The sequence below is a fragment of the Myotis daubentonii genome, chromosome 3, assembly GCF_963259705.1.
Source record: "Myotis daubentonii chromosome 3, mMyoDau2.1, whole genome shotgun sequence".
NCBI lineage: Eukaryota > Metazoa > Chordata > Mammalia > Chiroptera > Vespertilionidae > Myotis > Myotis daubentonii.
The window spans coordinates 31,161,203-31,188,438 of record NC_081842.1 but is presented as its reverse complement, the minus strand read 5'-3'; the positions used below and the strand labels follow the sequence as shown (position 1 = coordinate 31,188,438).

At 38.6% G+C, this 27,236-nt stretch overlaps 1 protein-coding gene across 8 annotated transcripts; it reads right to left on the bottom strand.

Moving 5' to 3' along the window:
* Positions 1-53: 53 nt before the first annotated feature.
* On the bottom strand, positions 54-26,866 carry MYNN (myoneurin). Of its 8 annotated transcripts, XR_009451809.1 has the most exons (10): positions 26,244-26,863; positions 24,843-25,143; positions 15,555-16,348; positions 14,647-14,806; positions 12,678-12,856; positions 11,529-11,612; positions 10,425-10,511; positions 7,800-8,125; positions 3,318-4,836; positions 54-2,435 (listed from the first exon to the last, which is right to left on the bottom strand). XR_009451809.1 is itself a non-coding variant. In XM_059686985.1 (8 exons), exons 2-8 carry the CDS (start codon positions 25,106-25,108, stop codon positions 7,863-7,865), a joined length of 1,833 nt encoding a protein of 610 aa, XP_059542968.1. In that variant the 5' UTR covers positions 25,109-25,137; positions 26,244-26,865; the 3' UTR covers positions 6,520-7,862. The 8 variants fall into 8 exon arrangements, 6 of the variants coding, with proteins under 6 accessions (XP_059542968.1, XP_059542965.1, XP_059542970.1 ...); XR_009451808.1 differs by having other exon boundaries at positions 54-4,836; XM_059686985.1 differs by lacking the exons at positions 54-2,435; positions 3,318-4,836 and having other exon boundaries at positions 6,520-8,125; positions 24,843-25,137; positions 26,244-26,865.
* Positions 26,867-27,236: the final 370 nt, after the last annotated feature.

The window sequence follows — 27,236 nt, the reverse complement described above, 5'->3', positions numbered from 1 at the left end:
ACTTTTGAATCCATACAAACCAAAAAGAGGCTGCTTAATTTGAATGATTTATCACTGCTCAAGCCAGGCAAAGTGAGAAAAAAGTATGTGAACAGATTTTAAAAGGTACTTTAAATTAAGCTGACGTTCTGCAGTCTAAAAGAAAGTCAGTCTATCTCTAAATGTTGAGAATGGGTTAGAATAAAAGGTAGTGGTCAACTTTACAGTTGGCCCAAGTATTGACGTTCCCTTAAAGTATTGTGAATTCCTCAAATCACAGCTGTACTCTAAATAAATATTTAACATTATTCTTCAACTTAAAATAAAAAATTATATATTTCTTTTAAATGGACGTATAGCCATCATACAGAAAAGTACAAAAATCTTGAGTGAATAGCTAGATGATCACAAAGTTACCCACCTATGTTAACTATGACACAGATAAAGACAGTAAATCACAAGCTTCCCCCAAGTGCCTCCAAACCTCTTCCAATAGACAACCACTATGCTGACTTCTAACACCAGAGTAATTTTGCCTGCTTAATAATTTTAAATAAATGGCATCAAACAGTGTATACGTTTTGTATCTGACTTCTTTTGCTCAACATTCTATTAGTGTGATTCATTTATGTTCTTTAATGTAGCATTAGCCCATCTTTTATTGCATTGAAATATTCTAGAATATGCTGGGCAGTAGACGAGTCTACAGCATTCTGGAAAGACAGCCTCTAAGGCTAGGACACAGTCAAGTAACCCTTAGCAATAATGCTTTTCCAGGCCTCTTTCTGTTCTTGTGTGCTATCGAGATGTCCCACTAAGTTCCTAAATTCTCCCAAGAGGAGACTCAGAAGGTAGCTGATGGGGAAGCAAGTACGTTTACCTGGAGCCCGCAGTGAGGTAACCTGCAACCGGACTGGTTGAGAGTTGCAGAAGTCTCAGAGTTCTCCATACCTAAGAAAACCTAGGTGAGGTCAGTGCAGCCAAGAACTACTGAGGGCTCTGACCAGGCTCGTCGGAAAAACCTGATCACACAATTTACCAGCTGTTGCTCAGGGCACCAGAGGCCAGCAAGATGCCCAGAGAATGGAAGAGCTGAAGACACTGACTTCCTTGATGCCACTCATATAAAGCTCCCTCCTCCATATATGTGGATCCCATTTAAGAGAAAGAGCAGAAATAAGACCGCAATATTCCAAGAGTTTAAGCATTAACTCAAGATATTATAAACTATATAGCCCCTTTATATAAGGCTAGATTTTAAAGTGGTTAGGACTAAAAATTATTTTTTTTCTAGACTTCCCACTGGTGGGAGCTCAAGAGGAAGGATATGAGAGTTCTATAGGAAAACTCCACTTCCTCTGCACATGTGAACTGTCATGAGTAAATCTGCAACCATATATGTGTCTGAAGTTTCCTTCCATTTTCCTCCTAGCAATCTTTGAAGATCCAGCTCAGAAACAGCCTTGTATTACAGTGCTGTGAATTATATTATGCTCATTTTACAATGTTTAAAATTTGGGGGGGAAAAATGAACAAAGTGATTTATACTTTTTTAGATATTTGGTAAAATAATTATCTTGTTTGTGCCACACACTCTGCTTTTCAAACTAAATAGTATTCATTATGTCTTATCTACTACTCAAACTACATCCACCTGGTTTCTACTCCAATTACCCAACCCAATGTTGTTTTTGACTGGCATCCTATTTAATTTCTCTTTACCATGTGACCAGCTTGAACCATCACTTTTTTCTTGTTACTACTTTCCATCTCCTTTTGTCTTTGGCAAATTCTTGAAATGCATTTTCCCAATATTTTGTCCTCATCTTTTGTTCTTCTGTACCAACTCCCAGGGCTGCCTTAATCACTTCTATCACAATAATTAGTCGTATGCTGCAAGATCTGTCTCTCTAGTTTCATCTCTACTGGGTTTCAGGCCCCATTTCCAACTACTGCTGGTTTCCCATGGATATCTCACCTCCAGTCATATTCAGTAAATCCACAATAAGAGTTTTTTCTTTCATGTATGTTCTTGGCATCACCACCCCAGTCACTAAGGATCAAAACTTAGGTGTCTTAAGCTGTCTATCTGCAAGGAACAGAAACTGACTCAAGCCTGTTTAAGAAAAAGCGGAATTATGCCCGACTGGGGCAGCTCACTGGTTCCACATCAACCTATGAACCATGAGGTCACACGGTTCCATTCCCTATCACGGCACATGCCCAGGCTGTAAGCTCGATCCCCAGAAGGAAGTATGCAGGAGGCAGCCAATCAATGCTTCTCTATCATTGATGTTTCTCTCTCTCTTTCCCTCTCTCTGAAATCAATAAAAAATGTACTTAAAACTTTCAAATAAAAGAACAAGGGGATTTACTTACTATAAGTATGTATCAGGCAAAACTCACTGGAATCCAAAGACAAGGAAATGAAGCATGGTTGTATCCCAGGAATGGACCTGAAAAGTTAGAAACCCGGGCAACTCCTCAGTTGGTTCTGCAAACCTATTTCATCCCCTTGCTTTTGCTCTACAAATCAGCTTTTTCTGCTTCTTCAGTTTCTTTTGGCTTGCTTCACCATGGGCCAGTTATAAATGATATTTTATTTACATGTATACGTAATGGTCTCAGAATTTCATAGTTCAAATTTATGAGAAAGAACCTAACTAGCCTGCCCAGCCAATGGTTGAGCATTGGCCTATGAACCAGGAGGCCACAGTTCAATTGCCGGTCAGCACATTATGCTTGGGTTTAGGGCTTAATCCCCAGTAGGGGACGTGCAGCAGGCAGCCAATCAATGATACTGTCTCATTATTGACATTTCTACCTCTCTCTCCCTTGCCCTTCCTGTCTGAAATCAATAAAAATATATTGAACCTAAGTAGCCCGGCTGGTGTGACTCAGTGGTTGAGCACTGACCCATGAACTAAGAGGTCCTCCAGTTTGATTCCCAGTCAGGGAACATGCCTGGGTTGTGGGCTTGATCCTCGCTGTGTGTGGGGAGGGGGCGGAAGAACACACAGGAGGCAGCCAACCGATGTCTTTCTCATCAATATTTGTCTATTCCTCTCCCTTCTCCCTCTAAAATAAATAAAGACACATATTTTTTAAAAGAACCTCACTAGCTCAGTCTGGCCTAAGAATTGTTTCTCACTGGTAAGGTATTCAGGCAGCTGTGGTCTTGGTATGGAATCATGTGTTACAAATGTGGCTTCAGCAGTCAACTGCGGTTTTCGTGAGAAGGTGGGTTATGAACCAGGCTACCCAATCCCATTCCTTCTGCATAGGCTAAGGGTAGGGGACTACTGCAAGTAAAATGGTATAGGTGCAGCTACGCCTACCCAGTTTCGCTCAGTGGTCAGAGGACTGGTCCGCAGACTGAAGGGTCTTGGGTTTGATTCTAGTTAAGCACATGGACTTTGGTTGCAGGCTGGATCCCGGGCCTCGGTTGGGGTGCATGCGGGAGGCAACCAATCAATGTTTCTCTCTCTGTCTCTCCCCCCCCCCCAACCCCCTTCCATTGTCTCTAAATATCAATGGAAAAAATATCCTAGGATGAGGATTAATAACAAAAAAGATGGTATAACCAGAAAAGATGGTATAGGTACAGAGCTGGACATGTGGAACTTCTCATTCCCATTTCCCACTTTCTCTCCATTCTGCCTATCTCAGTCAGCTGTGTGCAAAGGGCTCCCATCAGCCATCTCTTGTTTTCAGAACTAGGGGGGCAACAGCCCTTTCTTTGTCCATTCAACTCCCTCTGACTGCTCAACATTTCCTTTCTTGCCTTCCTCCCCTGCAATACCCGACATTCTAACTTATTTTATTGCTAGTTACATTCAGGCTTGTCTTTCCCATTTGACTGAAAACTTAAAGGTGGAATTTATCTTATTTATCTTTGTAGCTTTATGATTTTGATATCATTGTAATTAGCTAGTTATTAGTAGAAAAAGAACAAAAGGGAGGCCAGATATTATAGGCATGTCACCTGGGTAGCTTCACCAGGAAACTACAATTTCTTGAAACTACAGTTTCAAGCTCTTGGCTATCTGGTTCCTTTGGTTTTGCACCTGCCTGTATTCCCTCCATAGACACATGGCCCACGGCCATGCTGACCCCACATAAAATAGACTGATAGACTGCACCTGGGAATACAAACTAAACTAGCCTGATGCAAGATTGGACGATGCCCTAATACGGAACAGAGACTCTGGATACTGATTTTTATGTTAGCCATACTGAAGCCACAGCTGTACTTCTTCCTTGAAGGGACATAGGGAAATGGGATCTTAGAAACTCAGGGGTGTAATTCCACAGAAATACAGCTTTCTACAATATTTCATCCTCCCATGTAAGTCTCAGGATATCACAAGAATTCCATTCCCATGAGCAACAGATGGGGATGAGGAACTCTCCCCACTGGTAACAATTTCATTCATTTTCCAGCATTTGAAATACTAGCCAAATATTTTAATCCAAATATCTGTTCACAACCATGGTGTTTTAGTCCATTCTTCTTGAAATTGAATATCCCATTTCTGTATGATAATTTATATGATAATTATTTAATTCCTTAAACAAATATACCAAATCTCTCTTGAATGAAAGGGGGGAGGGACTGCGGAGACAGACAGAAGAGTAAACCATATTATTGTCTCAAGAAATTAATGCTCCACCCGGTCAGTGTGGCTCAATGGTTGAGCATCAACCTATGAACCAGGTCACAGTTTGATTCCCACTCGGGGCACATGCCCGGGCTTTGGGTTCAATCCCCGGTTGGGGGATGGGGGGAGTGTGCAGGGGGCAATTAATCGATGATTCTCATCACTGATGTTTCTCTCTCTCCCTCTTCCTTCCTCTCTGAAATATATAAAAATATTTTTAAAAAAGAAATTAATACTACAATAAGTAAATGTCAATATAGTTCATAAATGAGTAAAAATGTAGAATTTACAGGTTATTGCATTAAAATATAATTTCTTTTTACTTGGTGGTATTTCTAGCTAAGTTCTACAGACTCAAAATCTCTGAGTAAAAGATGGAAAGTTCTATGAAGAGCTTCATTTATAAATGCTTCCAAAAGGATGGACATTAAAAATATTTAGGATAATAGTTCTCAATGTGTAGAATACATTAAGATGAACTGTGAGGCTTTGCCAGCACAGGTATGTTCCAAAGATTGTTTGATTCAGTAGGAGTAAGGGGGGGTGGGATGGGACTTGACTATCATTATTCTATAAATGTTTATGATATGCATCAAATATTAGAGCTATTATTTTTGGATATTTAAAAACATGAATACATGTATACTGTCTTTATATGAGCACATTTCAACTACTCATTTGCACAATTTCTGTAGAATTAAAACATACAGAAAAGTGGTAAACTATCATTGCATTAGAACTGATAGAACCCTTTTTGAAAAAAATAAAACAATTTTCTTTAATTTGTCTATCAAAATCCTCCTATGAAATTAAACATAAAACAAGTATTATTTAAAAACAGCAAAAAGTCCTTTACATATAATCTATGGTTTCTTTTTAAAAAGTCTAACCTCTAACAATACAGTAGGAAAAGTCTCATATAAACAAAACAAAACTTAAAAAATAATGTTTCCCAATAAGATCTTCAGCATCCTAAACACTTTTTAAAAAACTTAGTAATAATTAAATAATTAAGAACAGATTTTTCTCAAAACAATGCATTATGATAGACATATTTAAAGATGAACTTAATTAAAATGACACATTTGATTATCAGAATGATAACAAATACAACTAAAATATATGTATATTATGAGAAAGAATAGGATGGCATTATGAGAAGAATGACAAGACAGGAAATTCAGTTTTCAATCTTTCTTTACCTGTCATTCTGGAAGAGCATCAAGCCAATCCAATTTAAAAAAGCAGATGTGATTTAAAAAAAGCACAGTACATCAACTATAACCATAGTATTCCAATCCAGTAATACTAAAAATAATAAATCTGAAGGCTAATCTATGCAAAGGCAAAGCGCTAATGATTATATTAGAGGAAATTTGGTAACTACTGCCCTCCTAGAATTATGACATCATTGTAGTGTTTTAAAAAAGAAACTTTGTTCATTAGATGCTTGAATTAATGAAGAGATGAATTAAATATAACCTCTCCATTTCAGCAGACTTCTTAAAGAGGCTGAGTCTTTTAATTTTCTTTAAAATCTTCACATTCCAATAAATTCCTATTGAATTTAAGCCAGAATAGATTAGTTGAACATTTTATAACTCTATAAATTGTATTTAAGCCCAGCATATTAAGTCAATACACATGCATAGCTAGATTTCTTAAATAATTAAATACTATGTTTGATGGAAATATAAGGCATATTTCAAACTCAATTCAATTAAGTCAATCTTATTGGTGGTAATTTACTGTAAAAATGCTGAGTGTGCTGTGAAATGGTGACGATTTTTACAGTTCACAAGAATTAAGTAGTTTTATTACGTACTCTAGTTGGTTACTATGACCAAGACCCCAGAGAAAATACAATCAAAGAAATCAATACCAATAGAAAACACATTAACTTTATTATAGATGTAGTTTAAAACCAAAACAAGCCACAACTAATGTATGGCAGAAATAAAATATAATTTCACCAAGGTGTTCGATGAGCGGTATAGGAACTGACTCTGAAAATGATAATGTTCAAAGATCAGGCAGTAAAATAAATCAATACTAGTGTGTGGGAAAAGTAGAATGGGGAAGAGTGGTAGCAAATATCAGAATAATACTGATTTTCTATATTCATTAGGAAGGAAAAGGGTGACTGTGAAGCTACAAACCACCACCAAATGTTGTGGTTTATTATAAAATTTTCAAACTCAAAACTTATAGAACACTCAAATATAAAATGTTTAATAAACTGGCTTTCTGATAATTCAAGTGTTTACTAGTACTTATAACTGAAGTTAAATTTCTTAAATCTATGTAATATAATGTATCAAATTCAGAAACCAAGTGATTTACAGTATGCATTAAGTTTATATTTAGAAAATTCTTTTTAGAATTTTCTATTTTAAAAGTGCACAACAGGTATAAGAGAAACTTATTCAAAATTTTAAAAACTCAGTATATTTTCCTCATCTTCAATAATCTAGAAACCTATTAAAACATAACCTGAATCAAATTTTGAAACTGTCTTGTAACAAAGTAAAAATACCAAATAGCTATTTAAATTTATTTTGAAAATATAATGTCAGATAACTCAAATCAAAGGTACTGACCATTGGTTTTCTCCAGAATACTGAGTTCTAAAATAAACAAGAATTTATATACAGTTTTTCCAGATTTTAAGAGAAATACTTTTTGTTTCATTAAAAAAGTTATCTCCAATGGAATATATTAATAGAGATATAGCACAATTCTTATTCAGTATCTAAATTTTCTTAGGCAGAAATATGAAATTTTATTTTTTCCCTCATAGTTTATGTAGTGGCCTATGGAGCTTAGTAACAGCAATACTCTTATGCTGATACCATCATGGATTTTACTTTAATTTTGAGGGGAAGAAAAATTTTAAGTCCCACAGGTCAAAACTGAATCATATAAACTGACAGATTCCACTTCAATAAATGAAAGGCAAGTCTAAAATGCAAAATAAAAATGGAATTTAGGCAGCTCTAAAAGATAAGGAAACTCAACCACCCAAAATAGTGCTACTGACATAAAAGCCAAAACTCAAAACAAGCATTGCAGTTATGAGATATAGCATCAGGTGCCTTTACTTCAGTGAATGAATAATGGCCACAACTCAAATGAATAATTTAAGATGAATATACGCACCTTACCAGAGATGTTTATGTTTACTACCAGAGATGTTTTAGCAATTCCATAATCCTCACAAAGTCAGTATAACTGTTGTAAAAAAATCAATTGTGGTTCTGAATACCCATTCACAGTTGACCTCAACAATGTGTCTGATGTCAGAGACTGATTATCTGTGACAGGCAGAAGCATGTGGTGGTCCTCAGTCCCAAGTGGAAGGGCTAGTGGCAAAGTCATATCAGAAGGTTTCACATCCAAAGTTTCTGATAAAGGGCTTTTTTGTATGGAATCTTGTTCACTTAAGGGATGATCCTCTATAGTAGTATCTAGAATTTTATCTGCCCCTGAAATGGAAGAGGAAAAAAATTATACTATCTTTAAAGACAAAACAAAACCCTTACCATTCCCAGAACTTCCAACCACCACACCTTTACTCAGGCTACTTCTCTTCTGTTGAATAGCCCTCGTTATCTATACAAGTTCAACATGGGCTTTTGAGACTAGGTTCAAACAACTCCACGATAAAAATGAACTGAATTGCCCTAGCCGGTTTGGCTCAGTGGATAGAGAGAGCATAGGCCTGTGGAGTGAAAGGTCTGGGTTCTATTCTGGCAAGGGCACATGCCAGGGTTGTGGGCTCGATCCCCGGGGGGGGGGGGGGGGGGGGGCATGCAGGAGGCAGCCGATCAATGATTCTCTCTCATTGTTGATGTTTCTATCCTTTCCTCTCTAAAATCAATAAAGAAATACGTTTTTTTAAAAAATTAATAAAAATGGACTTAATTATTCTAGTCCTGGATGAGTTGCTTATCTATTTTACCACTCATTTGTGTTTCATATTAATGCCTTGTGACATGTTATCCTTTATAATAAAAGGGTAATATGCAAATTGACTGAACGGCAGAACAAGGGGGCGGGGCAGACGCTCAACGCAGGAGCTGCCCCCTGGTGGTCAGTGCGATCCCACAGGGGGAGTGCTGCTCAGCCACAAGCTGAACATTCCCCAGTTGGACATCCCCCAAGGGTTCTGGACTGCTAAAGGGCAAGGGCGCAGGCCAGGCTGAGGGCCCAGGCCTCTAGTTCCTCTTATCACTATGTAACACTCAACTTAGGTATGCTTTGAATCCTCAATTAGACTAACGTACCTAATAGAGCTATACACATAATAAATACTCTATTTGTTCACTGACTGTATTAACAAGCTGTTCATACTAGTCTGTAAATTCAAGTTCAGAGATAAGGCACTTTCATATATTTTCAGAGGTGAGAAATTCTGCTCTACTCAAGTAAATTGTTATCATACTGACTGAAGATACAATTTGCCTTCAAATTTTCCACCAGCTTTACCATGCTCCTGACAATCCAAAGTATTGACATGATTACAATCTCACTATTATTAGACAAAACTGTGCATTTGCTTGTATAAAAATGTAACTCAATAACTCAGTTCTTACAGACTACTCTTCAGTTCAACCAAGAATATAGCTTCTACTTTCCTGTCCCAGTGTCTCTCCACAATGCTGTCTGGAATGAATGCTTCCTTTCCCATTTCCATCCTCTTAACTCTTCTCTGTCCTGCAAGTTCCCCAGGATTAGGTTTTTCCAATACCTCAGAAGTAATTAATCTCTTCCTCAGCACTTAGTGTCTCTATTATAGCCTACATTTTGTCTTGTAATCATATTTATTTAGATTTCTGGTCTCCCATACCAGGTTGCAAGTTCTTTGAAGATTAGACTACGCTTTGTTCAACTTCATAAATCCTGAAGTTATGTGTACGTTAAAAGTACTTAATAAATTTTTGTGGAATTAATGGCTCAATGCAGTCTTCAGATGTTACTAATTAAATCCTTATGTTTATGTTTCCTATCAAAGACTCACTAGCATTTCTATACACCAAAGAAGCCTGGTGTTTTGTTTTGTTTCTAATCACAACAGAAGAAAATGGTAAGCACAGTGAAACTTTTTCAAGGAATTCATTTTAAGCAATACATTTAAAATGTTGCCCTAACCAGTTTGGCTCAGTGGATAGAGCGTCGGCCTGCGGACAGAAAGGTCCCAGGTTAGATTCCCGTCACGGGCATGTACCTTGGCTGCGGGCACATCCCCAGTAGAGGGTGTGCAGGAAGCAGCTGATTGATGTTTCTCTCTCATCGATGTTTCTAACTCTCTATCCCACTCCCTTCCTCTCTGTAAAAAAATCAATAAAATATATTTAAAAAATAATAATAATAATAAAAAAATAAAATGTTGTACTCTGGCTCTCTTATTTTTATATATTATAGTAGTCTGGGGCTTTCCATTTCCTTATTTCCATATACATACATATATATCTGGATTTGTGTTCATGATGGCCCTCTCTTCATATAACTACAGTAAACTCTAGCCAACCCAGACTCTAGTAAACGGAATAGTGATACATCATTTACTTATATATGCCTTCTTTTTGAAACTGTTCATAAATCAGATTTTTGAATGGAGAAAATAGTTAAATATTATTTATTAGAAGATCAATATGAAAAGAACTTCAGAGTGAACTTATGTACAAATTATAAAACTACTTTCCTCATATGTATCTAGTTTAAAAAATCTAAATTGTTATAATCAATATGAGAGCACCAAATTTTTAAAACATGAGCCTTTACCAGAATGAACTTTTGTTTTGTGCTTCTTTAAATTTTTAATATCCGTGTAAGAATTTCCACATAATTCGCAGATAAATGGTCTTTCTCCTGAAAAATAAGTTAAAAGCTTAAGACCTCAATATTTTAGAAGCTAAGCTAAGACAAAAATATTAATGCTCATGAAAACAAGGCAAACATTACTACACTGTTTAAATTTAGTTTCAAATTACCATTTTAATCACGTGGTCTAATATAGTGAAATAAAAACTTTTATACACATAGGCACGCCTTTACTTTATGTAGTTTTCCCCATTTTAGGGAAAACTGAGCATTTTCATTAACAGAAATTTTAAACTAAAACAAAAACAAAAAACTTACTCTTTTATTTCTATCAGACATTTAGTGAGTGCAATTAAATACCAGACCTTGGCTAAGAAATAGAGTGGGGGGGAAAGCATAATTATGGTTTCTGTTCTCAAATTAGAAAATCCTTTACAAATTAGAAAATCCTTTTAAAAACCTGACAGAATAAAATGCTATAAAATTGTAATTCTCTTGAAATAAGAACTGTCTGATGCTTTAAGTTGACAACAAATTTATTAAATGTTTCCTAAGAGTTCACATTATTCTAAACAGAAATTATGAGGGGTAATTAAAAAAAAAAAGTCAGAACAGCACATTTTCAAAGTGGCCTTTTCCTTTAATACTTTTTCTACATTTAATATTTTCTTCATACAACTTACAATAACAACTTACTACCTTTTACAATAAACATGCCAATATTAAAATTTATTCCTAAAACTTGCTGAACAATGTTTAATAAGAAAATGTTATCTTATTATTGATTCCTTTTCATTTATTGGTATATCTGTGCAATTAAATCCAAATCATTAAAAAACTATTATCTGACATACCTCTTAGAAAATCTACACAATTCTCAACCAAATTATTTCACACTCCAAAAAACTAAAAAAGTAAGCAAATGAAAAGGTGATATTTATGCATTAAAATATTATTGAAAAGTACAACTATATATTATATAGTCCATAATGGCTTAAAAGTCAATGTTTACATAAAAAGAAATTAGAGAGAACAAAAAATAATACATTCTCCCTAAACACAGACCTGTATGGGATCGAAAGTGTTTGTTGAGCTCTCCTGAGGAAATAAAACTTTTCCCACAAATACCACATATGTATGGTTTTTCACCTAGATGGAAAATAAAAGATAGCGAAGTGGTGTACTATACCAATATAATATATATTAATTACAATAATCTAAAGTAAGCTGTTTTAAAATATTAAAATTAAAACCTCTTTATAATGTATTTTAGAGGTATTTTCACTGTGATCCAACTGAAATGAATATTAGTAATTATGTTATACTGTTCATGTAACCTGATGCTTTTGATCTAATAAAACTTTATTTCTGCAAATGTCCTTCTAGTAGCTAGAATCAGGCAAGAAATTTGATTTTGATATGATTAAAAACATGTCAATTCATCAATCCATATTTCAGTTCTTGCTATGTACTACATTATTAGAGCATCGGCCTGTGGACTGGAGGGTCCCAGGTTTGATTCCGGTCAGGGGCATGTACTTTCGTTGCGAGCACATCCCCAGTAGGTGTGCAGGAGGCAGCTGATCGATGTTTCTCTCTCATCGATGTTTCTAATTCTCTATTCCTCTTTCTCCCTTCCTCTCTGTAAAAAAATCAATAAAAAATATTTTTAAAGAGGAATAAAATTTAGAAAAAAATCTGCTAAAAATATAGCCTATAAAAATGAAAACCTTTGAATAAGATTTGTTTCAAAACTGATACTTCACATTTAAAGTATCTGTTTAATTTGCAAATATTAGAATGTCTGTATAAGAAAAGTCCTAAGAAGTTATAAAAATCAATATTCTACCCAAACCCACCACTACCCGCTAATTTCACTCTATTGGTTTATCCAAGGGAAATGAAACTTCAAGAGGCTAAGAAGTTTTTCTAAGGTCACAAAATATGTCTCAATTCAAGTTTATATATTGTCAAAATTATCTGATTTTAATGTATATGTTATATGATAAAAATGTCACCATTTATTATTCTAGAAAGTGTTTTTATAACTAATAATTATCGAAAAATCATAAGCATAAAAAGCTTCAAAAAGCACAAACACAACAGATATATAACTACAAAGTCTAATCTACTTTTTGTAAAGGCTCAGCTTTCCCTTTTCTTTTATTTACAACTTTCATTATTTTAAACAGGCTCTCCACATCAAATTCTTACCTGTATGTTTTCGAGAATGAGTGATAAGAGAACTAGAGACAGCAAATGCCTTCCCACAAGTATCACACACATAAGGCTTTTCTCCAGTATGCCTACGAACATGATAGGTCAATGTGCTCGCTTGGGCAAATCTCTGTCCACACCTATCACAGACATATGGCTTCTCTCCACTATGCTTCCTATTAGTAAATAAATATAAAGTTATATGCTAATAAGTAAAACAATGTGGAGCATTTTTCATATAGTATTTTAGTTCATTTCATCTTAACAGACCAATTACATGAACTTTAAACCAATAGGTTTAATGGTTTGGTTATTATCAAAATACCAGTTGAGACAGGTCAACAAGTTTTGCCATAATCTTTATATGGTTGTCAAGTGCGCCGCTAATTCTGCAGGCAATTATTTTTCCTTGTCCATTCACTCACTCTTCAAAACTCTTTCCTCAAACCTTCAGCACCTCCTCACCATCCTTACCCTTAGCTGATTTCTCTGCTTCCTATTCCATCGAGAAAAATTTAAGCAATCATAAAATTTCCACTATCACATCTCTCTACCTACAGAGATCTGTGCCTATATAGTTTGCTTTCCTTCTTATTAACTCTGAGGGTGATGGTTCATCTGAATCCAACTACATGCATTTGTATAGTTAAGATACTATCCCCCTGCATTTTCCTTCATGTTACATCATCCATTTTTCCTACCCCATCGGACTGTAGCATATAAATATACTGATGTCTCCCATCTTAAAAAAGACCCTCGACCTTACTTGCTCCTCCACTTCTCTCCCACATATCAAAAACTTGAGTCTCCAACTGTTCTTTCATTTCTTCCCTACTGATCTCTTCTCTATTGGCCTCTACTAACACATTGCTTTCGTCTTAAGCACTGACTGCTGACCTCTCACTTTCCTAAGTCCAAGCCATTTCTGTCTTCATCTCCCTATGATCACAATATGACAGCCAATCACTCCCCTCTGGAATAATTTTCTTCACCTGGATTCTGGGGCAACCCACTCTTCTGGTTTTTCTCTTATATTGGCTGGTCCCTCCTAGTCGCCTTTGCTAGTTCTTGTCCATCTCCCAGAACTCCTAGTGTGTCTCACAACGTCAGTCCTTTGATCCCTTTTCTATCCATATTCATTCTCTTGGTGACTTCATTCAGTGTTATGGTTTTAAATACTATCTGTATGTTGATGACTCTCAAATTTATATCTTTAAATCAAACCCTGAATTCCAGACTTAGATAACCAACTGTATTGTATAGCTCCATTCAGATGTCTAATCACCATCTAAAATTTAACATGTTCAGAATTCTACTCTAACAACTCCTGTACTCCTGCTTAAAATCCTCTATCCACAAATTTTCTCTATTTCAGGTAATGGGAATTCCATCTTTTCAGGTGGTCAGGCTCAAAACGTCAACATCATCTTTGATCTTTCTTCCTTCTTTCTTCTCTCCCCTTCTCCCAACTCCCCTCCTTCCTTTCATGCCCCACATCCAATCTGCAGCAAATTCTGTTTGTCTCACATTTATAAATATATCCAGAATCTGACCACTGCTACCTCTAGCTGACCAGCATCATTCTCACTTGGGTTTTACCTAGAGCTTCCTAACTGGTAAATTTGCTTCTACTCTTGCAATCCTATAATCTTTTCCAAATATAGCAGCCAGAATGATCCTCTTAAACAGTGAGCAACATCACATCACTTACTTCTCAATCTCAAGAATAAAAGCTTTATAATGGCCTATAAAACTGTACACCATCTGGACACCTTAATGCCATTCTGATCTTATTTCCCTCCAGTCACCACAGTTTCCTTGTGATTCCTTGACTGTGCTAAGGATACTGTACAGTGGAGCCACATTTACAAGTTAACTGTACTGAATTCTAATACAGCAGTCAATTCATAAGACTATGGTGAATGACAGACTCAAAGATCAAATGTTTTTTGGTTTTGTTTTTTACCTTGCATGAATCTTGAGATTGCTAGAAGTTGCAAATTGTAAATTGCATACATCACATTTATAGGGTTTTTCCTCACCATGATGCATGCGACTATGGAAGACTAGCTGGCATTTCTGAGCAAATCCTTTATCACACAATTCACATTTGTATGGCTTCTCACCTAAAAGAAGAAATAAATAATATCTATATTTAGAAAGAAATACTCTGTTTTAGTTGCTTAAATCATAAACTTTCAAGAGTCCAACAGAACTAGTTTCAGTATTCAGAAAATGTTAAATTGCTAGAAGTAAAAAAACAAATAGGATCTCTTCTCCCAGATTTATTGAAATCAACAGTAGAGTTAAAAGAGATTAGTGTTTCTTAATTCATAATAGTGAAAGGTGATCAATAAGAGAAATACACATTGCATCTGAAAAACTACAAATCTAAGTGTACCAATAAAGGAAAATGTAGATGCTGAGGAAGAAATATTGTGTAATGCTAATAAACGTTCAGAAGTTGACAAAGTCTAGGAAGCAGGTGGTGAGATGTGTTAGCAAAATCTGAAAATTGGCCTGAGTTGTAATTACTTTTTTCTCTTTATCAGTTTTAAAATCTTTGTGTTAATACTTAGTAAGCTAAACCCAAATTTATGCTTATTTTAACTCTGAGGGAAAATAGTATAAAGAGCTCATGTATTAAGACTAGAGTATCAGTTACAGTAAAATAAATAGCCATTAAATACTTGCTCACAATTACAAAGAAATTTTCAACACTTTAACATCCTAAATACTTTTATGAATTGAATACAAGTATATATCAAATTTTAATCACAAATAGTCAACACTGTATATTAATGCCTTCTCTTTTAAAAGTTTTATTTCAGCTACAGTATTCAAACAATTATATCTCCCATAAATCATTCTTACCTGTATGAGTTCTTACATGTGTTTTCAGCTGGTTACACTGGGTAAATGCCTTTCCACACAAGTGGCAAACATAAGGTTTGACTCCTTTATGTATTCTCATGTGCCTTCTCAAGCTGCTGGCTTCTGAAAACACTTTCCCACATGTGTTACACATTGGCTTGGCCTTGGAATACCTCTGATCCAGCTCTTCCCCAGAGCTCTCCAGCTCATAAGAGTTCTTGACACTGGCTATATTGGACATAGAGTGTTCTTTCAGAGCACAGTTTGGCTGTGATTTTCCACGTTTCCGTTTCACTGTAACAGTTTGCACAATATCTTGGGCTGGAAAAGTATTTTCCACAACTGATGTCAACTCAAGTTCTGAATTATCATTTCTCTGTGCAACCTGTTCAATTACAGGTGTGGACAGTTTATTTGCATCTAGGAATAATTCAACAGATGTATTCTCTAAAATGCTGCTGGGATATTGCACTGTTTTACTCTGCCCTGTTTTCTGGGAGTTGAAGGCCTTCTTCTTCTTTTTAGTTTGAGATGACTTCTTTGCTAAAGCCCCTTGTTTAGGATTTGCCTGAACTAAATCTGTAGACACTTCCGATTTCTCCCGACTGTTATAATCTCGTAGAGTAAGAAGACAAGTCTGTTGATTCAATTCAATGTTTCCAGTAATACTAGATATCTCTGTAGAAGAGGGATTAGCAATAAAAGCAAAATCTTCCATCTTTATTTTACATTTAGTGACCACCTCTTCCACTTTGAGATAGTCAGCAGCCTGATGAATTTCTTTAACATTCCAACTGTAAGGAAACAAGGCTAAATGACAACATTCTGATCAAAGAAAAACTTTTTTTAAAAGAAAAACTGTTTTTGAAACAGAGTTGTGCATATATTTCAATGTCTTTTAAAGACCTAATGAGGCAGAATATGAGAAAGGCATAACTAAGAATAAATCTACAAAATTCATTCATTCACTCAGAGTAATGTTTAGGCAAAATATCCAGCTTTACAGAACTGAAAAAGATGAAAAATAATGGTTATTCATAGCTATGTATGTACCACTGCAGAAAAATAAGATGCCTACCTGTTTTAGAAATGTTTTCATTGATTTTAGAAAGAGAGAAGGGAGAGGGAGCTAAAGAAACATCAACTGGCTGCCTCCTGTACACCCCTTAGTGGGGACGGAGCCTGCAACCTTGGAATCAAACCATGACCTCGGTGCATAGGATGACAATCAACCAACTGAGCCACACCAGCAAGGGCAAAATTTTACCTATTTTAAAAAACACCTGGATCGATGAAACCAAGATGGCGGCATAGGTAAACATCGGAGTTAGCTGCCTCGAACAACCACTTCAAAAATACAACTAAAAGACGGAATGGACATCGCCCAGAACCACAGGAAGACTGGCTGAGGGGAAATTTCAACTAGAAGGAAAGAGAAACGCATACGGACACTCAGAGGAAGTGCAGTGCAGAAAATACAAAGGTGCGGAGGTACGTGCGGAGCGGGCTGGTAGCTAAGGGCGCGGTTGTCGTTTTCAATCGGGAGGGAGTCTCAGATTCTGAGCTCCAGTTCTGGGCGAGTATCTAGGGACCCAGACTCAAACGGGAGAAGCGGGACTGTCTGGCATCGGTCGGAACGCGAGGGCAGCTTTCTCTCCGAGGTACTTGCAACGGTTGCTGGGACTCTGAGAGGCAGAGCCTCTGGGGACAGGACTGAGAGCAGCCATAACTGCTCCCTGCACCCGCTCTATTGATCCCGTGTGACCCGACCCGCCCAAGCCCTGCGCAGAGCCATTTGCCAGATAGCCTCAGGCAAACGCTAGATTAGCACCTCCCTAGAGGACAGAAGTTTTCCCACTGAAGACACAGCTGATTCTCACAGCCAGTTGGCCTGGAGCTCAAATCCCCCTAGTATTAACTACAACAATCAAGGCTTAACTACAACAAGACTGCGCACAAAGACCACTAGGGGGTGCACCAAGAAAGCATAAAAAATGCAGAGACAAAGAAACAGGACAAAACTGTCAATGGAGGATACTGAGTTCAGAACCACACTTTTAAGGTCTCTCAAGAACTGTCTAGAAGCCGCCGATAAAGTTATTGAGATCTACAAGAAATCTAATGAGACCCTCGATGTTATGATAAAGAACCAACTAGAAATAGAGCATACACAGACTCAAATAACGAATATTATACAGACTCCCAACAGCAGACCAGAGGAGCGCAAGAATCAAGGCAAAGATTTGAAATGCGAAGAAGCAAAAAACACCCAACTGGTAAAGCAAAATGAAAAAAGAATCCAAAAATACGAAGATAGTGTAAGGAGCCTCTGGGACAGCTTCAAGCGTACCAACATCAGAATTATAGGGGTGCCAGAGGATGAGAGAGACCAAGATATTGAAAACCTATTTGAAGAAATAATGACAGAAAACTTCCCCTACCTGGTGAAAGAAATAGACTTACAGGTCCAGGAAGCACGGAGAACCCCAAACAAAAGTAATCCAAAGAGGACCACACCAAGACACATCATAATTAAAATGCTAAGAGCAAAAGACAAAGAGAGAATCTTAAAAGCAGCAAGAGAAAGAAACTCAGTTACCTACAAGAGAGTACCCATATGACTGTCAGCTGATTTCTCAACAGAAACTTTGCAGGCCAGAAGGGAGTGGCAAGAAATATTCAAAGTGATGAATACCAAGAACCTACAACCAAGATTACTTTATCCAGCAAAGCTATCATTCAGAATTGAAGGTCAGATAAAGAGCTTCACAGATAAGGAAAAGCTAAAGGAGTTCATCACCACCAAACCAGGATTATATGAAATGCTGAAAGGTATCCTTTAAGAAGAGGAAGAAGAAAAAGGTAAAGATACTAATTATGAACAACAAATATGCATCTATCAACAAGTGAATCTAAGAATCAAGTGAATAAATAATCTGATGAACAGAATGAACTGGTGATTATAATAGAATCAAGGACATAGAAAGGGAATGGACTCACTATTCTTGGGGGGGAAAGGGGTGTGGGAGATGTGGGAAGAGACTGGACAAAAATTGTGCACCTATGGATGAGGACAGTGGGGGGGGTAAGGGCAGAGGGTGGGGCGGGAACTGGGAGGAGGGGAGCTATGGGGGGAAAAAAAGAGGAACAAATGTAATAATCTGAACAATAAAGATTTAATAAAAAAAAAATGAGGCATCTACAAAAAAAAACACAAAAAAACAAAACACCTGGAACATAAAAGTAGCAGTTGGTAACTTCCTCCTCTCATTTATCCTGAGCCCTTTTCAGATAGCAACCAACTTCCCTGGCTTGAAAATAGGAAGAGTCTTTAAAAAATTGTTTTCTATTAATCTTCCTCTGCTCTTCTCCTTCTGTGAGGGACTTTAATGGTACTTTCCAAATTTTCCTATGCATGTGAACCACCAAGGGATCATTCAGATTCAGTATGTCTGTGGTGGGGCCTGAGTGTCTGCATTTCCTTTTTTTTTTTTTTTTTTTTAAGAGAGACGCATTGATTGGTTGTCTCCCGAACACAGCGGAGCAGAGGATCAAACCTGCAACCAAGGTAGCACGCATCCTTGACCGGAAATTGAACCCACGACCCTTTGGTAAGTGAGCTGATGCTCTAACCACTGAAGTAACTGGCCAGAGCATGAGTGTCTGCATTTCCAACACTCTCTGGTGATGCCAATGCTGATGGTCCATCCATCACACTTGGGTAAACACATTTTAGAATGTGCTCCCCTTGTAAACTGTCTACTTGTGTGTGTATGTGTGAGAGAGAGAGAAAGAGAGAAAGAGAGAGAGATATCAACCCAAGTTAGCTAGCAAGTTTGTCATATTAGAATTATCTAGAAAAACTTAAGTCACCTTGTTCATCATTCCAGTCAATTTTTACTCAGCACCACCATGTGTGGTACTAAGAGGGATATGAAGAAATAGTCCCTGCCCTCCAGAAGTGTACAACGTAGTGAAAGGTCTGATTACTCTAGCACTGGCTCTGAAATTACTAGCTGAATTAATTACGATAAGTTAGTATCTTTGGGTGCCTCAATTTTCTCAGCTGTAAAATCAGAGTTGAGTTGGTATTAACACTGAAAATTATTTGAGGACATGGACACACACATACACACACGTCCTTCAAGTAACCTTTCTACTTGCCTTTTCCCCAAATATTATTTAATTATACAAGAAAAAATAACTTTTTCCTATTTATTATGTGTGAGCCAGAAAAGGGTTTTAGTTATAGCTAATAATATAAATATAACACTATTAATACATCTTTCTCAGTTCACTGAAAGTATACATACTACAGTATCTACAAATCTCTATTCATTTTCTCATAGTCTAATTAAACATGCTTTGCCCTTCAAGTGCCACCTCTATGTTTCCTCTTTAAATTGAGCACTGCAATAGCTTTAAAAATTGTCTTTTATTATACACACATTCATTTTCAGCTAATTATAAACTAGATTTATTGGCTAGTTTGGAAACCTAGTCAACAGTTTAAGGAACATTTTATTCTCTAAGAAAATCCATCCCAAGTTCCTAAACATACTACAAATATACTTTTGGAACATAATCTGTTTGCATATTAAGTCTTTCCCCTTAATAAGAAAGCTTAGTCTTTTCTTATGGCCCTTGGCTATAATTTTGGAATATATATATATATATATATATCTCACACACACACACACACACATATATATATATATATATATATATATATATATATAATCAATAATCTTTGGAATCAAGTTAATACTCTATTTGCAATGATAAAGCACAAATGCCCCAGATATAAATATAATCATTGTCTTTTATATAAAACTAGGGGCCCGGTGCACGAAATTCGTGCACTGGGTGTGTGTGTGTGGGGGGGGGGGGGAGTGTCCCTCAGCCCAGCCTGCCCCCTCTCACATACTGGGAGCCCTCAGGCGTTGACCCCCATCACCCTCCAATTGCAGGATCGGCCCCTTGCCCAGGCCTGACACCTCTGGCCGAGGCGTCCGGCCCGGGCAGCGGGGACCCACAGCTGCAGCGGCCCTGCGATCGTGGGCTCCGCTTTAGGCCCAGGCAAGGGACCCCTAGCTCCTGGGACTGCCAGCTTCGACCGTGCCCAGCTCATTGCTGGCTCCACCCCTACTTCCTGCTATCACTGGCCAGGGTGGAAAAGGCGCCTGATTCTCCGCCTTTGCCCTGCCCCCCAGCTCTTAGCTCCCCCCTGGGTTTCCGATCACTGTCAGTGGCAGGGGGCTTCTTCCTGCTTTCCCTTTCGCCTCCCTGCATTGTGCCTACATATGCAAATTAACCGCCATCTTGTTGGCAGTTAACTGCCAATCTTAGTTGGCAGTTAACTGCCAATCTTAGTTGGCAGTTAATTTGCATATAGCCCTGATTAGCCAATGAAAAGGGTAGCTCGTACGCCAATTACCATTTTTCTCTTTTATTAGTGTTGATGTTTTTCCATGTATATAGTATTTTCATTTTCTAAAAACATTATGTTTCTCCTTAAGTATTTTTACTGATTTTGGTACATAATCTATTATTACAATAAATGGGAGACACCATTAGAATGAAAGCCAAATTTACTTTATCATTTTTCATACTTTGGTCTCATATTATAATTATGTTTAGTGCTCCATAAAATGAACCATCAAACAGATAACAAGGTCAGGTAATCTTTAAGACCAATATGAACTAGCATTGTGTCACTCATTAAAACTTAATTCATACAAATTATGTATCTATTTCATAGGTAGTCTATAATCTCATTACAGTTAAAAGAACCAATCAACAGTTTTTATGTCAATAATTGATATGCTTTTGTTTCCAAGCATGAAGTTACAGTGCTTGAAAATCTGCTTTCACCTTTTGAACTGTCATTGAAAGTCATTTAATTACATATAGCAAGTATCTGGCTAAATGCTTTAGATGAATAATTCATTTAATCCTCAGGACATGCCTATGAAATCCTATATAGTAAAAGGGTAATATGCAAATAGACCAAACTGCAGAAGGAAAGAACAACCAATCAAAGTGTTATATGCCAATGATATGCTAAGGTTGCTCAACCGCTCACTATGACATGCACTGACCACCAGGGGCAGACAGTCAACTGGTAGACCAGTCATTATGATGTACACTAACCACCAGGGGGCAGATGCTCCAACTGGCAGGTTAGATTAGATTGCTGCTGGGGTCTGGCTGATTAGGCCAGACACGCCCTGGAGCCCTAACACAGTCCCTCCACGGCCCAATCGTGCACCAGTGGGGTCTCTCAGGTGTTCTGCAACCTCTTGCAATCAAGGACCCCTCAGGGGGTGTCGGGGAGCCGGTTTCAGCCCGATCCTGCAGGCCACTCCCCTTGGGAGGGCGCCAGATGCAGGGCTCATGGCTGGCGAGCGCTGAGCCTGTGGCAGGCACAGAGGGGCCGGGATAAGCGGGAGCGGCAGGTAGGAAATGCAGGTAGGAACTGCAGGCGGCGTGGGACTGCAGATTTCGGCCTGATCCTTGTAGGCCACCAAGAGGGTCCCACCCGTGCATGAATTTGTGCACTGGTCCTCTAGTCTATTATAATATCCATTTTACATACAAATGAAGGGTCAAAGGTCCAAGGAAATTAAATAATTTTTCCAAGATAAGTGTTAGAACTAAAATTTGACCAAGGTAATCTGGCTCCTGAGTTCACTTAATTCTCTGCTACTCTGTTTTCTCTCTTTCTTTGTGTTTAATGTTATTTTCTTTCTTAATTTATTTTTTAAATTAATAACTAGCATTCTAGATCTTAATTTAAAGGAGGGAGGGGGAGAGGGAGAGGGGGAGAAGAGGAGAGAGAGAGGAAGAGATCAGACAGACAGACATCAGTCAACTCCCGAAACCTGGGTATGTGCCCTGACCAGTACTTGAACCTGCCACCTCTTGGCATATAGGCTGATGCTCCAACTAACAGATCCACACTGGTCAGTGCTATTTATTCTGTTTTTTTAATCACTAAGTTAAACAGACTTTCTATTTTTGGTAAAGTCATCTCTTACATTATGGCTGGGCGCAAACAATTAGCTCCTCGGGAAAGATATGTACCAAAAGGATTGACTGAATATCTGGCTTTTGTTTATGAAAACGCAAAGTCAGATGCTCTTCAGTGTGTTCAGACCAACTCGATATTTTCCTGGCAAAGTTCACTGAGAAAGGGACAACACTAAATTGAAGAGCAACCAAAATGTACTGGTTTCGTGGTTATTTTATATTAAATATTCTGAATTTTTAATCAGAGGCACTTCTATAGTCAACTACTCAATAAATTTAAATAATTTATCATCAGATTAATGTATTACACAGCTGTTCCGTTATTCAACTCATACGGAACTGACTCAATGAATACACCATTTAAAAAATAATTCCAAAACGGTATGAATGTTTCTTTTTCAAAAGTATTAACGAACACCATGGTTCTAGCTTTTTAAAGAGATGCATTTCCATGATAAGGTGCAATATAAAAGAGAGGGAAGAATTTTGTTTAATGTGCATATGCTTCTATCTACAAAATCATCTGGAAAAGAAAAAATATTTTTCAAAATGTTAATGGTTATCAATAGGTGGCAGGATTTCAGGTATTCCATTTTTTTTCTTGTAATTTTTCTCCAAGAAATGTAGAATTAAAGTGGGAGAGGAAGGTAGAGCAGAGAAAACCAAGGAAACTAATGTTCACTGGGAGAAAGGCCTTCAAGTAAATCCTTAATCTTCGCAGTAATATCAAGGTAATTATTACCATTCTCATTTTTAGAGATGGGAAAACTGAGGCCCAGACAGGTTGCATCTTGCTCAAAGAGACATAGTGACTGACAGGCAAGATCTAATTCTAAAGCCCATAATCTTTCTATGTGAGAGATGGAGGAAAGACAAGAGTAATCTGGATTCTCCTTCTTTTAACACTAGATTGCCCAAGGATGTCATTTTGACTGCTTTTTAATTTCAATTAGAAAAACAATTATGTATATAAGGACACAATGTCTTAGAATTTTGTGACTCTTTGTACAACATATAAATGCGTTTATTAATAATTGTAGTTACCTCCCCCTCCTTCATTTCTGGTATATATATATATGTGTGTTATACCTATATTGCCCAAAAGCAGTCATTTTGACTGCTTGGGGAAATTATGACTCTTATTATTGAATTGAGTAAATTTCTTATATGACCAGTTCCGCTCTGTATTGAAATAACAGTTTTCATTTTTTTTTGATTACTGTCAGATGATAACATACAAGTACATGATAAATTGTCAATACTTGATAAGTTGCAGTTGCTCAATAAGCTAAACTAGTACTTGTTATTCGAATCTTTATGCAGTGATACTTGTTCTAATAAGTTGTTTATTTTATTTCTTTTGCGCCCTAAATTCATGAAAGAAATGTCGAATAGAAGTGAGTTATTGGAAAAGCTAAGGAACATAAGTGAAGAGTGCTCCGATATTATTCTTTCACAATGCAGTCATTTTGACTGCTTTTGGGCAATATAGGTATATACTAAGTTTCAGTCTTTCTAGTGTTAATCGGCTCCACCTTTTCCCCCACAAACTAACTGATATTAAGCTAATTGTACAGATCATTATCTGTCGTAGACATATAGTGCCTTCATTAAGTCCTCAGTACCATTCTCCTGTTAGTGCAGTGACAGCATTAAGCATATCAGTTAGACCTAACTGAAACATTAGTATTGATAACTTTACAAAGATAACACGGGTCACTGCCATTGAAGTTATTTTCCTGAATCAAGATCAGGAAGAGATCCTGCACACTGCTATTTATAGCTGGAAATGGGAGCAACTATTAAATGAACACAGAGGTTCTTCCTTCTTTCTCCAATCTATACTCCTTCACCTCAAACAACTTAAGAGGCAGGGGAAAGTGAGGGAGAGAGAAGACCAGAGGAACATAAAGACCAAAGAGCAGGGGGAAACTAGAATTCACTTGGAATTCACTGTGTTTAATCTTCAAATCTACATATCTGAAATCACCAGCTTTGTTTTAGTAAGTAAATCAAATATGTCAGAAACAAGGCTTTTAATCACATTCACATCTGTGCTAAAAAAAGGGGGTCTGTTCATCAAAATCAGTGCTACTGACTTCTTTAAAAAACAAACAGAAAACAACAACATTGTGCACATCAATATTTGAAGACTCCAAGTTCAGGGACTGAATGTAACAAATACAAATCTACTTTTGTTCTTAAGACTACCCATTCGCTTTTATAAGTGAAGAAAAAAAGAAAGGTGTACTTTACCTGTCAAGGTTTAAAGTTCCTGTGTATATAAACTCCAACAGTTTCTTAAATCCATCTGCCTTCACCTGACTCTGATCAAGAAAGACATTGTTCTCGGAAGTGCTTCTGTAGATGGCACCGAAATACTCACTGAACGAGGCCAGCACATTCCTGTGAGCTTTAAACTGGAATTCCCCAATCACGACGGTGCAGTCGCAGAGGAAACCTGCCTCCCGCTGTTTGTTCAGCCTCTCCAAAAGGTGCTCACAGTGGTGCGAATACTGCATTTTGAGACCGGAGTGGAACTTTATTTACCCTTGTTCTAAAAGACAGAAAGAAATGGCAAGTCAGTAATCCTAAGTTTTCCTCAAACGTGTCACCCAAGCAATTGGTAAGGGGAGAAGGGACGTAGGACCTAACATGAACGGGAATAAAGTCAGTTCTCATTTTCTCCTCTCCCTCCGCCTCCCCGCCCCCCAAACCAGAAAATTCTTATCAAACAGATACGGTCAAAATGCTCAGGGGTGAGTCCTTTCCACCTCTGTTCCACCTTGGCCAGCTAACACCGTCCTTTGAACACGTCAATAAATGACAATGGTTGGAAAAGCTACCACGAGCTGAAAAAGCAGCACCACAAACTTCTCGCCTTCGGCCCAACCGGTTTGGCTCAGTGGATGGAGCATCGGCCTGCAGGCTCAAGGGTCCCGGGTTCGATTCCGGTCAAGCCCACGTACCTTGGTTGGGGGCACATCCCAGTGGGGGGTGCGCAGGAGGCAGCTGATCGATGTTTCTGACTCTGTCCCTCTCCCTTCCTCTCTGTAAAAAAAATCAATAAAATATATTTAAAAAAACAAAAAACAAAACTTCTCGCCTTTGCACCAGCGGAACCTTCAAACTTTTAAGTTCGGGAGGCGGACCTATGTTAAGAAAAAAAAAAAAACAACTAACCAGTGAGACATGGGACAGAAGCGGAGAAGACCGGTAGGAGTCCCTTGTAACTGCTCCCACACCCCGAAGCCCGTTAGCCTCCGCGGTGCACACAGCGGCTCCGAGACGCGAGCCCGGTGCCCCGGGGGCGGAGAACGCGCGGGACCGAGAGTTGTCACAGGTTGGGTCCCGATCCGGGGAGAGGCCACGCCCCCTCCCTTCGCCCTGCTCCGCTCCAGGTGGCTTCCAGAGCGAGCCCGTCTCTCCCGGCGTCTGCCGCCCTGCCCTCTGCCCAGCTCCCACTCCCCCAAACTCCCACAGCAGAGGTGGAAGCCAAGGCCAACGGCGGGCTGCCCCGACCAAGCTTCCCACGTTAATGACTTCGTCCCGACTTGAGCTCGAACCCCAAGGTGCCTGCTCCCCCTCCTTCCCCACCAAGCGGCCCAGGGACTGGAAAGAGCGGGCATAGTGGGCTGGGGTGAAGACAGAACTCACCTAGAGCCACCCAGCCGGGGACACTGTTTCTTCACTCTCTCCCCGCCATCTTGGGAGGACGTCACCGCGCCAGCTCCGCCTTTCCCTTCTTCCTCCACGACGACGTCACATCCGGGTCCGGGAGCCCCTTGGCAACCCCGGAGGCTTTAGGACCGTGGAGGTCCCACACCAGCCGGGGCTGAACTGGGCGGTCCACCTCCCGCTTCACACCGACACCTTACATGCCAGGGGCCCCCTCCCCAAAATAGCGAGCATCAAAGACAGGAGACCCCAGGGGTCGCTCGGAGCGCCCCGCCTGCGTCCTCATTCTCAGAGCCTGGTCGGCCAACAGTCCGGGTCTCGCGCTCGGGCCGCATTCGGGCCGCGGCCGGGCAGAGCCGCTCCGCAGGCCGCTTTCCTGCAGCCAGAGTGCGCATTGCATGCTGGGGCTTGTAGTTGCTTGTCTTCTCCCATCATCCTTTCCTTCCTCGGGAAAAACTGCTTTGTGTACTGGGCTCTCGGCCGTGGGGAGTATTTTTTGAGCTGAGACCGATGACCCCTTTGCCGTGTACATACCCGAAAGCTCTTGGGACCTCCTGGGTTTTGTTTGCATCAGCCAACTGTAGCCCACTTTCCACGACGGCCTTACCAGGCACAGAAGTCTGACGCGCGAAAGCCGAGCAAGGATGTGGGGCGCACTGGGCATGCGCAGCATTGGAGGAAGGTGGGCGTTATACCGGAAAAGGTTCCGAGCCTGGGCTAAAAATATTTTAATGCAATTATTTACGTCGCATTCAGATTTTTGTATGGTGAAGGAAAGGCATGCCAGTTTGCATAATATACAAGGAGCGCTGAAACATTAAGATAAATCATGTTGTGTTGGGGTGGATTCTTTCCTAGTACCCGCAGACATCCTAAGTCTCAGGAAACCAAAACTTCCACATTTTTTATTGTTAAAAGTTGTGTCAGGACCATAGGAAATTTACTCGCAACTTTATTTTTAAAGGGCAGTCT

Coding starts and splice junctions, on each gene's coding strand:
- MYNN (XM_059686985.1), bottom strand. CDS start 25,108: ATGCAGTATTCGCACCACTGTGAGCACCTTTTGGAGAGGCTGAACAAA. Junction 16,349..24,842: donor GGAACTTTAAACCTTGACAG/GTAAAGTACACC, acceptor GTTTCCTTACAG/TTGGAATGTTAAAGAAATTC. Junction 8,126..10,424: donor CAAAACAAAAGTTCATTCTG/GTAAAGGCTCAT, acceptor CTTCCATTTCAG/GGGCAGATAAAATTCTAGAT.